The following is a 14,980-nucleotide window of genomic DNA, read 5'->3' as shown; positions in this document are numbered from 1 at the left end:
GTCATCCTTAGGACTTGCCTTGTTCAGGTCTCGAAAATCGACACACATTCAAACTTTCCCGTCCTTTTTAGGCACCGGTACAATGTTCGCAAGCCATTCTGGATATTCCACTACTTAAATGAATTTTACCTCTAACAGCTTTCTTACTTCTTCATAAACTTTCAACTCTCACTCAGTTTTGAGTTTTCAGAGCTTTTGCTTCTTTGGCTTAATACCAGGGATTAAGGGTAATCGATGCTGAACAATTTCCTCACATAATCGCGGCATGTCATCATATGACCAAGCAAAAACTTCCTTGAACTCTTTTAGTAGGGTGATTAATTCCTCGCGTTCTTCAGGAGATAAAATTTTGCCAATTCGAATCTCCTGAATCAAGGTTTCGTCACCTATATTCACGGTTTCAATTTCCTTTTCGAGTGGTTTTGCTCGGCGACTCTCATCCTGTTGAATCATGTATTTGATTTCAGGGGGAGTGTCGTCGGCATTCTCATCAGAGGAGGAGTCTTGATTGTTATCATTAAGATTATCAGATTCTGAAGCAGAAACATTAAAAATAAAAGTAGAGACAGGAATGTACACAGAAGAATCTTTTATTTCATTGAATGTTGAATCAAGTACATCAAATGATGAATTACCCACATCGGGCTTTACAATAGACTCTTGAAACAAATTTACAGACTCAACAGATATATTGACATCTGTGTCAATTGACTCTGAACTATGCATTGAAAGAATATCTGACTCGGCATCTGACTCAATCCCGCTGGAAGAAGGGGAATCACCATCGACTTTAAGAGACTCAACCTTTATAGTACCTGCATCAAAAGAATTGTTAGAATAAACAGACTCCGAATCAGACTCAAAGACTGACGTGTACTTACGGACAACCGACTCTTTTGAAGGGACACGACTATTTAGGAAAGTAACCTGAGGTATGACCTGAAAGGTCCAGTTAGCCAATGGTTCCTCCGCCGGGGTGATTAAGTGAGTAGGGTTCAAAATCGAGGCCTTCCGATTAATCACAGTAATAGTCTGCGAATCTTCAAGGAACATTGAATTCAGCATGCTTGGCTCTATATGTTCTGCCCAATCAGCTTCTGACTCAACTTCTGTCTGCACACCGGTCTGCTTGTCTTCTAACTGCAGATCGAAGAAAATTTCAAAGCCCGGCAACCTTTGCCCTGTACTCTCATTCAGCCAAGTCTCGGTAAAGCCACAGAAAGGGAAATTTGCACCCTCTCTTCGGAACCGGCCATTCATTGTCAAATTAATCGGCGATTGGTAATTCTAACCCCCTGCGGCGACATTCAGCCCATTTCCGCATCAATTGTTTCATCCTTTTAACCTCTTTCTTTGAGGGCTTGTACCCCAGCCCAAATAGACCGTTGAAGGATTCGAATTCAGGGAACTCGGTCAAACCCTGATGATATTTACCCAGCCCTGCACCTGGCATGTATCCCTGCCGGCGAATCATCCTGACGACATTTGAGTTTGTACTGGTCAGGAAACAAATTTCTTCATTCATAGCTTCCTTAAAGGTGATGGCAGTCACTTCTAGTGAAAATCCAGTCAAACTAAGATCCTCAGTCTTTTCCACAGTTAGATCTTGAGTAATCAGCCCTATTTCAAGGTCTGGGTCTCCCTTTACAGTTACCACTCCGTTTTTGCGAAGAAACTTCAGCTTTTGATGAAGAGAAGATGGAACAACCCCAAACTTGTGCAACCAAGGGCGGCCAAGCAATAGCAGAAACGAAGCTTTAATGTCCAGAACCTGGAACTCTATTTTGAAGTCTTCCCCTCCGATCTGTATTTCAGTGACTAGAGTTCCGATCACATCTCGGCGAGTGCCATCATACGCCAGAATAACCTATTCAGATGGGATGAAGTCCGCAGGACCAAATCCAAGGGTTGTCGTAGTACTCAACGGGCAAACATTCAGAGCAGAGCCGTTGTCAACCAACACCTCTGGTACTCTCTTCTTATTGCAAACAACGGTGATTTTTAGAGATTTGGTGTGGTCTCGGCCCTCAGGAGGCAAATCATCATCAGTGAAAGATAGAGTCTTAGACACTTTGGTCATGGCGACCAAACTCACCAACTCATCAGGAGTAGTGTCTACAGAGACTTGCGCGGAATTAAGCTCTCGAAGGACTAACTTCCTGTGCCTGGATGAGGCCATGAGTAAACCCCATATTGAGATATTAGCCTGAGTCTTCTTCAGCTGTTTCAACAAGCTCTCTTCTTCTTCATCTACGCTGACCTTATTCTGCCTCGAATTCTCTGCATTCCTTGCAAATTCTGCAGGATTTTCTACACACAATTTCTGAGGTTTGAATATACGCCCACCACGGGTCATATGACGCATCTCATCACAATGATCATTTAACAATAGTATCCCGTCTTCTTCCATTTGGACAAAATACGGCTCTCTACCGTCATTCCCCTCTTCAAAGTCCTCAGCTCTTAGGACATACGGAGCTATCTTTGTATTTCCGGCGCTATCAGTCTGAAATACACCAGACTGAGATGATGATGACTCAGCAACTTCGTCGTCATCGAAGGAAATTACATAACGCTCTCTCCTTTCTGCCGCTTCCAGCTCCCTATCATCAAATTTCATGACATAGGTTTTTTCTGTGGTAATGGCACAAATAAGGGTTGATGGGTCAAGCAGAGGTTCATCAGTAAAGATGGCATTGGTGGTAGGAGGAGGCATGGCATGATGGTTAGGAAGTGGGTTCTGAGTGACGTTTGGTCTCTCCACTGCCAACTCATCTTTGTCAATCATATTTTGAATGGCATGCTTCAAGGCCAAACAATTCTCAGTCAAATGCCCTGGACCTCTATGATATTCACAATATTGGTCCATCTTCCAGAATGTGGGTAAGGGATTGGGTGGAGGTTTGATATCCGGCAACCGGATCTTCCTGTCTTTCATAAGCCTCTTGAATATCATTATTATGGGATATGGAAGAGGATCGAATTTCCTATCAAAACTACCCCTCCTGGGTACCCTTGCAGCTTCTGCAGCAACTTTGGCCACAGGCCTGGTGTAACTGACAGCATGAATTTCCTTGGGCTGGACCATAGGCCTTTTACCCTCTCGGATTTCAAAAGAAACCTTAGCTCTCAAACCCTTTGCAATAGCATCCTCTGTCTGAGTACCAGTCTTAATCAGATGATCAAAACTCGGGTAATGCTGCAGCGCCAAGAAATGAAAGTACTGAGGAGACAAACTCTTCAGAACTAGCTTTATCTGTTCTGATTCAGACATTCTCTGGCTCAGCTGAGCAGATTTGCGTCTCCAACGCCTGATAAAGAAAGTAAAGGTCTCCTGAGGACCTTGCTTCAACTGTTTTAGGTCTCTCTTCGTGACCTCAATACCTTCCTCCATCGAGAACTGTTCTATCAGCTTCCCAGAAATGTCTTCCAGGGTTCTCACCTCTTCCGGCTTCAGCCTTAGGAACCACTTCTTCGCAATTCCAGTCAGAGAGATCAGGAATAACTGGGCCATCTGCTCATGGCTCAAACCGTACTGCTGGGATAAAATGATAAACCACCTCATGTGGTTACGCGGGCATCTGGTTCCGTCATATTTATCATAATCAGGAGCTTTGAAGTTGGGCAACAGAGATACTGTCGAAGACAGTATTAATTCAGAGACGTCGAACTTTTTAGGTCCCTGGACCTTCATTTGTTCCATCTCTTGGGCCATCCTGCTAAATTTCTCAGACATCTCTTTTTCAAACTTTTCAAACTTTTCCCTTTCTCTATCAACCCTCGGATCACAATATTCTGCAGCATATTGGTCATCATCTAGATCAACCTCAAAGGGCTGGATACCGGGTCTATGTGACTCTGGAGCGGGAACATGAGAAGGCTGAAGTACGGGTCTAGATGTGGAAGTCTTATCACTTATCTGGGTCTTCATACATGCCATTTCTTCTTTCATCCCGGCCATGTCCCGAGTAAGGTTCTTCATCATCTCTTGCATACTGAGCAGAAGGTCAGTTGGATCGGCCATTTGGTTTACTTCAAAGGAATTTGAAGACTCTGGTGAAGAAGGTAAATGCACTGGGATGACACAGGGGAATCAAAGTGACGAACTAGTCTAGACACTGAAGTAGGTCTCGACCAAGCGAGTTTAGCTTGGGAATCCTTTTTGGGAGCGATGGTTGCTATCTCTCAGAATCCTAATTGGAGGTTAACAAACTAGATTAAATGATTGACAAATGAAACAAGATAGTTTGCACCAATAGAGAAAAGAAAACAAATATCCTTTGTATTGATCATATTGACAGGTTACAACGTCAGCGATTGGTTACATGAAAAATGATGAAACCCTGAATTGCCAACTGTCTATAACATGTATCAAGTAAAATTTCTTTCTTTAAATTTTCATCTATAATAAAATCAGATTTACAATCTTTGACTCTGATTATATTCAAGTAAAACAAATGAAAACAATAAAAGAGATGGCAATCTCGAGCCGAAGATCTTCATGGTTCGCCAATCCGAGCTCTTCGATTTGCTGGCTCTCCAAATACTCCTCCCTTTTGAAGCTTAGACATGAAAACGGATCTCCTCTCCGTGATTTTGTCCCTCCAAGCAGCTACTATGGATGCAATGAGATCAGGAGTAAGGTCTTCACAACAAGGTGGTGTGATAACCTTAGGAAGACACAAGATTCCAATAATCTGAGAAGGGAAACATAAAGGTGCATAGAAAGATGATTTTTCTAAACTCATAAGATGGACAAATGAGTATGGGCAAGTACTGGTAATAATTTGTGGACATGATTGACTCACCCAACGAATTTGGTTTTCCCCTATGCTCTGCAACCAATGGTGCCATTCATTAAGCTGAGGTTGCTTAATCTTTACCTTCCAGGAATGAAAACTTTTAAGGGTGTACTCAATGCGGTTTGGTGGTTGAAGGACAGTGAGTTTTTTACATAACCACACGTATAACAGCTTGGCACATCCGAAAAAATTATCCTGCACCTTTTTACTAGCGATAAAGTCTAACCCATAAAAGGTTTCAGCTAGCATTGTAGGGACAGGATTTCTCCCCTCATTTATCTGATCTATTATTGTCAACAAAGTGAAAGGGGCGGCACTAGAGTCTCTGTGAAGGACATTGACGTGCAAAGACAGCAAATACTAAGGCATTACGTCGACACTCCTGAAAACGGGAGTCAGTAGGATCGACGTTTTAAGAAAAAAGCTCAATGAGGGCTTGAAATTGCACATTTTTCTCAATTAAGCATGGCAGAGTTTTCACGATTTTATTTTCAAAAAGCTTGCAAAAAAGATCATGAGGGGAGTCTACGCTTGAAGGTCGGATCCAAAGTCCCTCAGGAGGAAGCTCTAACAAGGCACACCAATCTTCAAATATAGGACAAAGTTGAAAAGACCCAAATCGGAAGACATGGAAAACAGGATCCCAACATCCAGCAGCTGCTTGAAGAAACTTCCAATTTATACCACGACTATTCAAATGGGTAAATGAACCGATGAAACGCTCAGCCACACTCCATTCTTCACACCTCAACGGAAAAGATTTAATAGTCTCAGCTATCCACTTGTCTAACAAATTGTTCGCCATGATCAGACCTGACACTCAGATAGAACAAGATGATAAGGGAGGGAAGATAACCTTTAAGTAAATAATAAGAATAAACTTGACAATCAAACATACAGGAAGGATACAATCGGGGACATTGGATTTTTCATCAAAGATGAGAGATCACCAAGAGATCAGACAATAGACCGTGGCCATAAAATGACAAAAGTAGGTCGCAAACCGGATCCAAATTTGACGATGAATATCATCAACTATGCGATCAAGAGGATCAAAAGGATAGACCATGGTCATAGGGACAACAAATGAGTTATCGGCCAGATCTCAAGACAAAACAAGCAAGGATCTAATCCTATTGAGCGATATATACATAAGATGAATTTATGATACAACAAAAAGGTGAATACATAATCACTGGGTAACAAATAAATTGTGACCACGAGAAAAATATGTATAGGCCACTGACCAAGTGAAACTGAAAAGATACAAATACAACTGATCAAATCAGAAGTTCTCACTAAAAGTGGGTTCTAAGCTAATCCAGACTATACATGGGAATCAAGACAAGGTAGACTGACTCCAAAGGATAACGATCATGCTTAACATGTTTTGGATAAAATCCAGCAGCATAACCGCTATACAAGGAGGTCAAGGCCCAGACTAAGTAAACTGACTCTAAAGAGTAGCAGTCATGCTCAAAATGTGTTGCGAAAAATTCGGCAGCATAATAGCTAAACAAGAAAGTCAAGGTAAGGTAAACTCATGGTTTAACTAACTCTAAAAAATAGCGGTCATGTTCAAAATATTTTGCGAAAAATTCGGCAGCATAACGACTAGACAAGAAAGTCAAGGTAAGGTAAACTCATGGTTTAACTAACTCTAAAGGATAGCGGTCATGCTCAAAATATTCTAGACAAAATCCGGCAGCATGATGACACTAGAAAGAATTCCCACAACTCAACCTAAGGTATATGAATAAAGGTGGTAAGATAAGCTCGGAATATGGTTACCAGAGAAAGGTGACCAAATGAAGGATCGACCAAAGGTGAGAACATATATGACAATGGGTTAAATCCTATAATCAACAGATCAAAGGACAAAACCCGGCCAAGGAAATGGCAAGCAAAAGCCACTGACTAGATCTAAATCTGAACAGAGAATGGATATAACCAATTGAAATGAATAAGGAACTCTAACTAAGAAGAGAACCCTAATATACATAATCAGTATATATAGGTATATATACATACACACAAATCCTAACCAGGGGCACCAGCCCTAATTCTAATCTAGCTGAGTCAAGAAAATCTCGACTCAAGACAGACTGATAAGTGTACTAGGACCGTGTTGTAGCCATATAAATGAACTACCCTAGTCTACAAATGGGACAAAAGCACCTAACTCTAGGCTCCACATGTGTGAGCAACACATGTTCGACCCTATATGAATGCGATATACATATATAAACACGGGTATTTCCTAGTTGGATTTCACTAGGTCAGTAAGTATATACATAATATATAAAACAAAGTAGGGCTCCGGACTCAATCTATCGGGTACTATGCGTATGAAACATACTTAACATGTATAACACAAGTACGCCCCATGTTATACATAGTATGCTTCATTGCTCATCGGGTGCGGTAGACAAAAGTACGCCCAATGTCTACGGCTGTAGCACCGGCGCATAGCTTGAAAATAGATACAACAGTTCTGTCAGGGTAGTGACATCCCAGTCTGGCACGCACCGTATCTATTTTCGTAGAGCCAAGAATAATGAAAAATAATGAAAAAAGTAGAGAATAAACAATATGATAACATATGATGTGCAGTTTATGAATCCCTTGTTTTAATTATGCACCTATCTGGTGCCCCTGGATTCTAACGATAGAATTCTCATTTAAAATGATTTTAACTCAAATTTCTCCAAAGTTAGTAAAAATGACATTTTTATAAAGTTAGGCAATGTTTCAAGAACTCCCCAGCAGAGTCGCCAGCCTGTGTACCCCGATCCGAGAGTAGCGAGAGGGAACGGGTCCCTAACACCCTCTGGATCATCTACGTGAATGGAGAGCTCTACCAAGGAACTCTCAAAACGGATGCCACCCTCATAGCATAGCACGAGTGGCGATATAAAAAAGAAAGAGATATGTCTTGATCCGGAATCGAGGTTCGAAACTGAGACATACCTAAAATAAACTCAGAGTCGCCATCCATGGATATGCCATGGAACCCTAAAATCAAATCCTCTGCAATGGATAACCAGAAATATATATGGGTTCGTGCCTGATTACGAAAGGAGAAGGTCTGAGAGCACCCCCAATTCGTCCGAGTGCAAGCACTTGGTCTCTTATGCCATTTTCATTAACTCCAAAAAAGTTTGGGTAAAAATCATATGAAATGGGAACAATCCTCAAGAATCGTCTACCTCAGCATGCATTTCCTGAGGATAAAATAATAAGCACACATAAAATAAAATGAAAGATATGTCACCTAAACATAGCTAGGTTATGAGTGACATGCCTAATGGGTGTCTAAGTTCTTATGTGCAAACACATGCAAGCTATAGCTAAAGGTATAGGATCAGTACAAGAAAGTAAGAAAACACATCAAAACATACGATGACTACACAACAAATCATAAGACTCTAAATTATTAGCCCGAGTCCTCAGATGATCTGATATTCATCCAAAGAAGCCTACGTATCCCCGCCTCCACAAGAATCAAGGCAACGTAGTTCTTCGCGCCTATTTTAAGCTATGATGCCTAAGACACCTAGCCCTTTATCCTAGACTCGATCTAAAAGACCGGACCAGTTATTAAAAGTTTCTTGTACGATTATTTAAATTCTATTCAATTGTGGATTTTAGGACACCCTATATGCCCTAACTGAATGCAAGTTAGCCCTAAGCTAATGCAGGTGGTTCCTACAACCTATTTGTAACTAGGCTGCATTTCCTAAGAAAAACTAAGGGTGGACTAGCGTATCCTACTCTAGTCATCACTCGGCGATGTGGATCGCCTATTAAACCGGACGGAGGCGTTCCTATAACTCTAGGACAGACCCCTAACTCTAAAACAAGCACACAACAAGCAAACAAACAAACAACCTATCAAAAGACACAACCTAACTTTAAAACTCTCTATCTAGGAGAAACTCCTAACTCTAGAAGAAGATCTTTTGAAAATGAAAGTTTTAGAGGTTGCTTATTCGAAAAGATTTAAAATGCTATCTACAAAAGTTTGGCTGGACTTGGGATATAAATCCCAAGCTGCACTACGTACCTCGCAAGAGGATCAAGCCAATGTAGTTCGAAACGAACTCTCCTAACTGCCACTAAAAGCAAACACTCCAAATGATTTAATGGTTTTAATGTTTTTTATGTTTTAAATTTCTAATGCTTTTTTTTTGAGTTTTTAGAATATTCAATATTTTTGGATTTAAAAAAAAAAATTTCCAATGTGTTTGAAGTTTAAAGAGTTTTCACCCTTTTGGCCAAAGTCCTAAGGGAATATACAAAGCAAAACCCTAGGGCCAAACCCTAGGGCTAACAGGGGAAACCCCTAAACCAGGTAAACTAACGCCCAAAGACGAGAAATGATCTAAGATCACAAACAAGAAAAGCTCTAATGAGACTGTGCTAGTCTCTAACAGAGAAGAACGGCGACAACACTAATGAGAAACTCCCAACTAATAACACTATCAAAAGCGAGGGTAAATGAGTCAAAGACTCTCGAATAACACTCCTAAAAGGACAAATGAGTCAAGGACTCTCTAATAACACCACTAAAAGGGATAAATGAGCCAAAGACTCTCGAATAACACTCCTAAAAGGATAAAATGAGTCAAAGACTCTCTAATAAAAACCGAATGAGTCAAAGACTCTCTAACAAGAACAAACGAAACAAAGACTCTAAAATAAAACTACTAAAAAGGATAAATGAGTCAAAGACTCTCTAACACTCTATAAAGGGGGACAAATAAGACATAGCATGTCTTTTAGCTCAAAAGATAGACAAACCAGGGAGGCTCTATAAATGAGGCAGTGTATGCCTCCAATGGGAAAAGGCGGGCTCTAAGCGACGAGGCTTGCTTCCAGAGGAGAGCTGCCTAACGAGACAAAACGTGTCTCCTATGATAAAACTCACTAATAAGACCACAATGGTCTCCTAAATGAGAAAGAGAAACTACCATATAATAGTTTCTAAAAGACTAGAGAAGTCTCTAAATAAAAGAGGAAAAGCTCTACTAAGACTGAGAAAGTCCACTAAATGGGAGAGGGATTACTATTAGGACCAGGTAAGTACCCTATAAGATGGGCTTGCTCTATAGAGACACAAATTGTCTCTCTAAAGGGGAGGCTCCGACTATCGCCGTCATTGCCTGCGCGATAGGATGGGAGAAAATTTAATTGCGAGATTGAATCTTAAACATATAACATAGAAGCAAAATCTTAAAAGGGGAGACAGGAAACAAATAAGAAAATGCTATCTAAAATGTCAAGATTTTACCATTTCTTTTTAAACATCTACTCACCCGCACTCTAATACACAATTCCTTAAATCACATTTATGCAATAAAAACCCAAAGAGAAGTAGGGCAGAATGACGTATTTCATTGATCAGGCTTCCTGTTTCTGCGAGACCAAGCTTTAGGCAATGCAATAATCTAACAAACTTAAGGTTAATGGTCTAACAATGTATCAACATTAACCAGTAACAAAGCAGCCCCATGTAACTAAAAGGTCAATGGTTGTGCAATATGCAAGCAAGGTGCTAGTGACTCTAATAGAAATTTGCCACTGTTTCACTTCCAGAAATCAAATTAGGACATCAATTATAAGGAACGTGCCGGTTCCTTAATTTCATCAATAAAGAATTATGTTGAAATGCAAATCCAAAATCTTAGAACCTTCAGAAAATGTGAAAGTGCAAAATTACGAATACTTTCACATGCAATCTATCATATAATGTCTATCATATAATGAGGATGCATAATCAGCCAACCAAGAAAAGGAAATGCTTGCGGCTTTAATCGCCTTTGTATCGTGTTAATACAAAGCTCTTGATCAGGATTTCCTTGGAAAATTCTCAAAGCTTAAAGAGAGCTATTCAATTGATGAGTTTAAAATTCCAAACATGCACCCATAAGAAGACAAAACCTGACCACTATATAGCCACCACACTATCCCTACTGAGAATGAAGAGACATGTGTTTATTAACAAGCAGGGACTTCAAAATTCTATAAGATCAGCTTTCAAGCTATTTAATTATTTGAAAGATGAAAAATTCCCAACCCCTATGTTCCAAGGATCAGATTACCACTCGGTCAACAATTAATCAAGGGAATTGTGAAATTCCAAATACTAAGTTATTGAAATCAGCCATATGTAGCTATGCAAGCAAAAATTGATTCGATTTGCGAAAACACCAATTTGACACACTGATCATAAGCAAAGATGGCCGATTTAACTGGCCATAACAGAAAGTGTTGTTATAATGGCTGAAACAAAACTAGGCTGAAACAAAAGCTACAGAACTTCATTGATTCATTCAAAAAGAACAAAGGGATGATGCAAAACATGGGCTGAAATAAATCAGTTATGCACAGCTATTAGGACACGGCAAGCTGACAATACATCTCCCATTTTGCATATGCCAAATCCCCACCGGACACAACAACAGGAAATGGGTTAAATTGAAGAGAATAAGAATGCCTTTCAAACACATGATGTGACCAGCAATCATAGCTGTTAAAACGTAATTATCTTATGAAAAGAAAATCTGGAATTAAATCAAGGACAATTTCCACTCATCATGATAATTCCAATTACTAACCCTCCTGGTAAAAACGGTTGTGATTGATGCATTCGTAACCAATACAGCTCATGTACAGCTATTTAGACCTTTTGATGAATGCCAATGCCAAACAGTATTATGGATAATTGGAAAGACATTAAGGCTGAATTAGAGTTGACAAGTAAAAGCATTATCAAAAATCCATTTGAAATCATTGGAAGTAAAGAGAACATTCAGATTCATTTTCGTAAATCAAATATTTCCAAATCAGCTCATCATATTTATAGCATCCTTTTGTTAGGCACAAAGAAATCAACTAACACAGTTTTATCAAGGCTTAAACGCAACATCAGTCTGTTCAAAATTATAATCATATAGCTGTGCTATATGACTATGAAAAATCAAATCAAGCTTAAGCATAACAGCTAAGATAGTAGGTGTTGAATCGTGACAGAATTTGTGCTAAAACAGGGGACAGATTCAAGAACTGAACTACGCCAAAAATTGGGACAGATTCAGAGGCTGACTTACATTAACCAATTCTCAACCACATTACTCAATTATATATCAAATCTTGTTTTCAGGGCCGAAACAATATATGCACATTTCGTAGTCTTATTATGCCACAAATTCTAACCACAACCACACTTAGTTCATTTATTTATTCACATTTTTTATATCCCTTAACATCACAGAAAGAATGAAATTATAATTGAACCTAATTGAAGCATTTATATTTTATCATAATCAATAATCAACAATAAATTAGATTATCATAGTCAAAACATATGTAGAAGAAATACCTGAAACCTTTCCAGATCTTGAGATTTTAAACTGATGAAAAGAATTTCTCAGATCCAAACCTTGAATTCCTTGCTTTTCTCTGAAGACCAATGGAATTGACGATAGATCGAAATTCCAGTGATATTAGTAGAAAGAATGCTCTTCTTTTTTCTTTTTCTTTTTAAGCTTCAAGACGAGGATTCCTCATATCTGAGATTCTCTAAAGTAGAAGATGACCGATCAATGATTTAAAGAAAGAAATGAATAAATCCAAGGTTTTAATAAGAATAGAACCAACAGATCTAGAGCTTTAGAGATTAAAGCCAAGACTAGGGTTTCTATAGTCGGATCTATGGCTCTGGCTAAGGAAATGGCGGATCAAGGGTTTGGAGCTTGAATGATATAGATCTGAGATGTAGAAGGCTAGAAAGAAGAAATTCTTGCAGAGAAAATGAAGTGGATCGGAATTCGGTAAAAAATCTGCCGGAGAAGATCAGAGATCTGAGAAGAAGAAAACCACCAGAATATGATTGGAGATCCGCCGGAATATGACCGGAGCTTTGGGGGAAGATGATCGGATTTCGTTGGAAGTCAACGAAATTACTGAAGTTTCTCAGATCTAGTGGAAATGGTTGCAAAGGATAAAGGAATTAGAGGTACCGATGATGGCGGTAGAGAATGGATGAAATCGAATGAAGAGGAGTCGATGGAGAAGAAAGTGAAGGAAACGACGAGGATCGGAGTCGATCGGAGCTCCGGCAAATACACCGGAAAATGATCGGAGAAGGAAATGGGTTTCACTCTCTCTCTCTCTTTCTCTCTCTCTTTTCTTAGATTAGAAACGAAAATGATTCTCCTCTTCCTCTCTGTTCTTCGTATATTTTTTTTTATATTAAAAATCCGAAAGCTGATATCCGCACTACCCATTTGATGGGCGCACGAATCAAGCGCGGCCTGGAGGGGATCATGTACCCCCCTTTACATATAAATGATATATATTCTTCCTTTTTTCCCATGGACAGCTCCCTTTTCAGATGAATCACCCTCCTTTTGGTCTGTATTGCACCTACTATCTTGACCTGTTCACTGAGCAGACGCGCTCGGATTTCAACAAAATTTTATGGGGATCTACGGGGGACCTTAAGCTATGCCGGGGTTAAATTTGGGGCACCAGCTCACTTATTTGATGAGGCTTCGCCCAAGCAACGCGAACTCGGGTCCGGTCAAAATGGGGTGTCTACAGCCCATCCACATGGATGGTTTGGTCATCCTCTAGTGTGGTCTGTATAGTACTTCTTGAAACATGTAACCTGTAACATATAAATACAACCTGAAACATGCATAAACCTGTAATATGTATTTAAGAATCACCATGACATACAACCTCATATCACAATGGCATATTGTATGTATAATCAGCATATTGTATGTATACAACCTCACACCACAATGGCATTCAAACAAACCATCTTTAGAAATTGTTCTTAAATATATTGACATGTGTAAACAAACTTAAGTTACAAGCAAAATTTGATCTTCTCTTCTTGCCACCTAGACTCGCAAATACTTCTTTTGTGATTGAAGTCTTTTCTCCTCTTGCCACCTAGACCCGCAAATCCTTCTTTTCTGATTGAAGTCTCTATCCTTATGAACAATGAACGTAGGCCTGAATTTTGTAAAACAGTACACATAAGCCCATTTAGTATTAAAGAACATACTAAAAATCTAAAAAAATGAGAGATGATTTATTTTATATAGAGAAAGAAGAATATTTTCAGAAAACAAGAGTAATAAACCATTACACAGAGATGATTCAATAGTTGAGGCACCATGATGTAGAACATATAGAGAATGACAGTAAAACCATATTCCAGTATATGGGGATCTCAACTGGTAATAGTGCTGACAATGCAGTATGTTGACAAATTATTTCGAAGAAAGTTCCAAGTAAGTCTTTCATGTAGTTTGCGATCATTTGCCTATAGCATTTAACGTTTCTCAAGCTTTCTGCAGTAGATGCTGGTGGAGAGTTGAAAGAGATTAGCTTTCAAACACACCCATGTCCTTTAGGAATGCAGACGGTGCAACCCCAACTCCTTCACCTGCATATCAAAGTTTAAAAACTTACATCCAACAAAAAAAGAATGAATACGGGATGTGGATATACATGGATACAATAACTTCGAATAATGTGAGAAGATGTAACTTAGCATCTGTTGTAATTAATAAATTGTCATGCGGTTATTTATCCGCAAGCGCCGTAATAACTCCTTCATATCTACGCCTTGCAGCTCCTCCCACAGTGGCATCTGCAACAATTCCACATGCCAAGTATGTTTTTTTTAAAGGTAACAAAGATTTATTGATATGAATAAAATACAATCAGGGGACAAGATGTCCCAAAAATGAAACGATTACACTCTCTCAGTGAAGGAAATAACACGAGTTACAGGGACGTCAACACCTTCCTTGGCTAAGATATCAGCCATTCCATTGGCTGATCTTTGCCTGTGCACCAGCCGGGCATTGATCTCCCTAATAATGTCACGGGACTCATCAAGTACGCTCTGCAGCTTCCATGGACCGGCTGAACGGCCAGATGCCCATGCTATAGCATTCGACGAATCTCCTTCAATAATTATAGGCCCGAGGTTATTTCGAAGAAACCATTTCAGCCCAAATAAGAGAGCCCTAGCCTCAACTTCATTAGCGTCATAAATGCCGATCGATCCAGAGAAAGACATAATCAGGTTTCCGTCAGCACCCCTAATAATGCCACCAATGCCGGCTCTTCCTTGGTTCCCAAGCGAACTG

General features: G+C 39.6%; 1 protein-coding gene across 1 annotated transcript; it reads right to left on the bottom strand.

Annotated features, from left to right (window-relative positions):
- Positions 1-1,267: 1,267 nt before the first annotated feature.
- On the bottom strand, positions 1,268-14,910 carry LOC143885984 (uncharacterized). Its single transcript, XM_077390002.1, has 5 exons — positions 14,617-14,910; positions 3,001-3,880; positions 2,232-2,763; positions 1,934-2,165; positions 1,268-1,867 (listed from the first exon to the last, which is right to left on the bottom strand). Exons 1-5 carry the CDS (start codon positions 14,908-14,910, stop codon positions 1,268-1,270), a joined length of 2,538 nt encoding a protein of 845 aa, XP_077246117.1.
- Between the last annotated feature and the right edge of the window lie 70 nt (positions 14,911-14,980).

The sequence above is a fragment of the Tasmannia lanceolata genome, unplaced genomic scaffold (assembly GCF_043159265.1).
Source record: "Tasmannia lanceolata isolate RefF3 unplaced genomic scaffold, GAP_Taslan_0.1 ptg000011l, whole genome shotgun sequence".
NCBI lineage: Eukaryota > Viridiplantae > Streptophyta > Magnoliopsida > Canellales > Winteraceae > Tasmannia > Tasmannia lanceolata.
The sequence above is the reverse complement of the archived record's forward strand: the minus strand, read 5'-3'. Positions and strand labels throughout refer to the sequence as shown.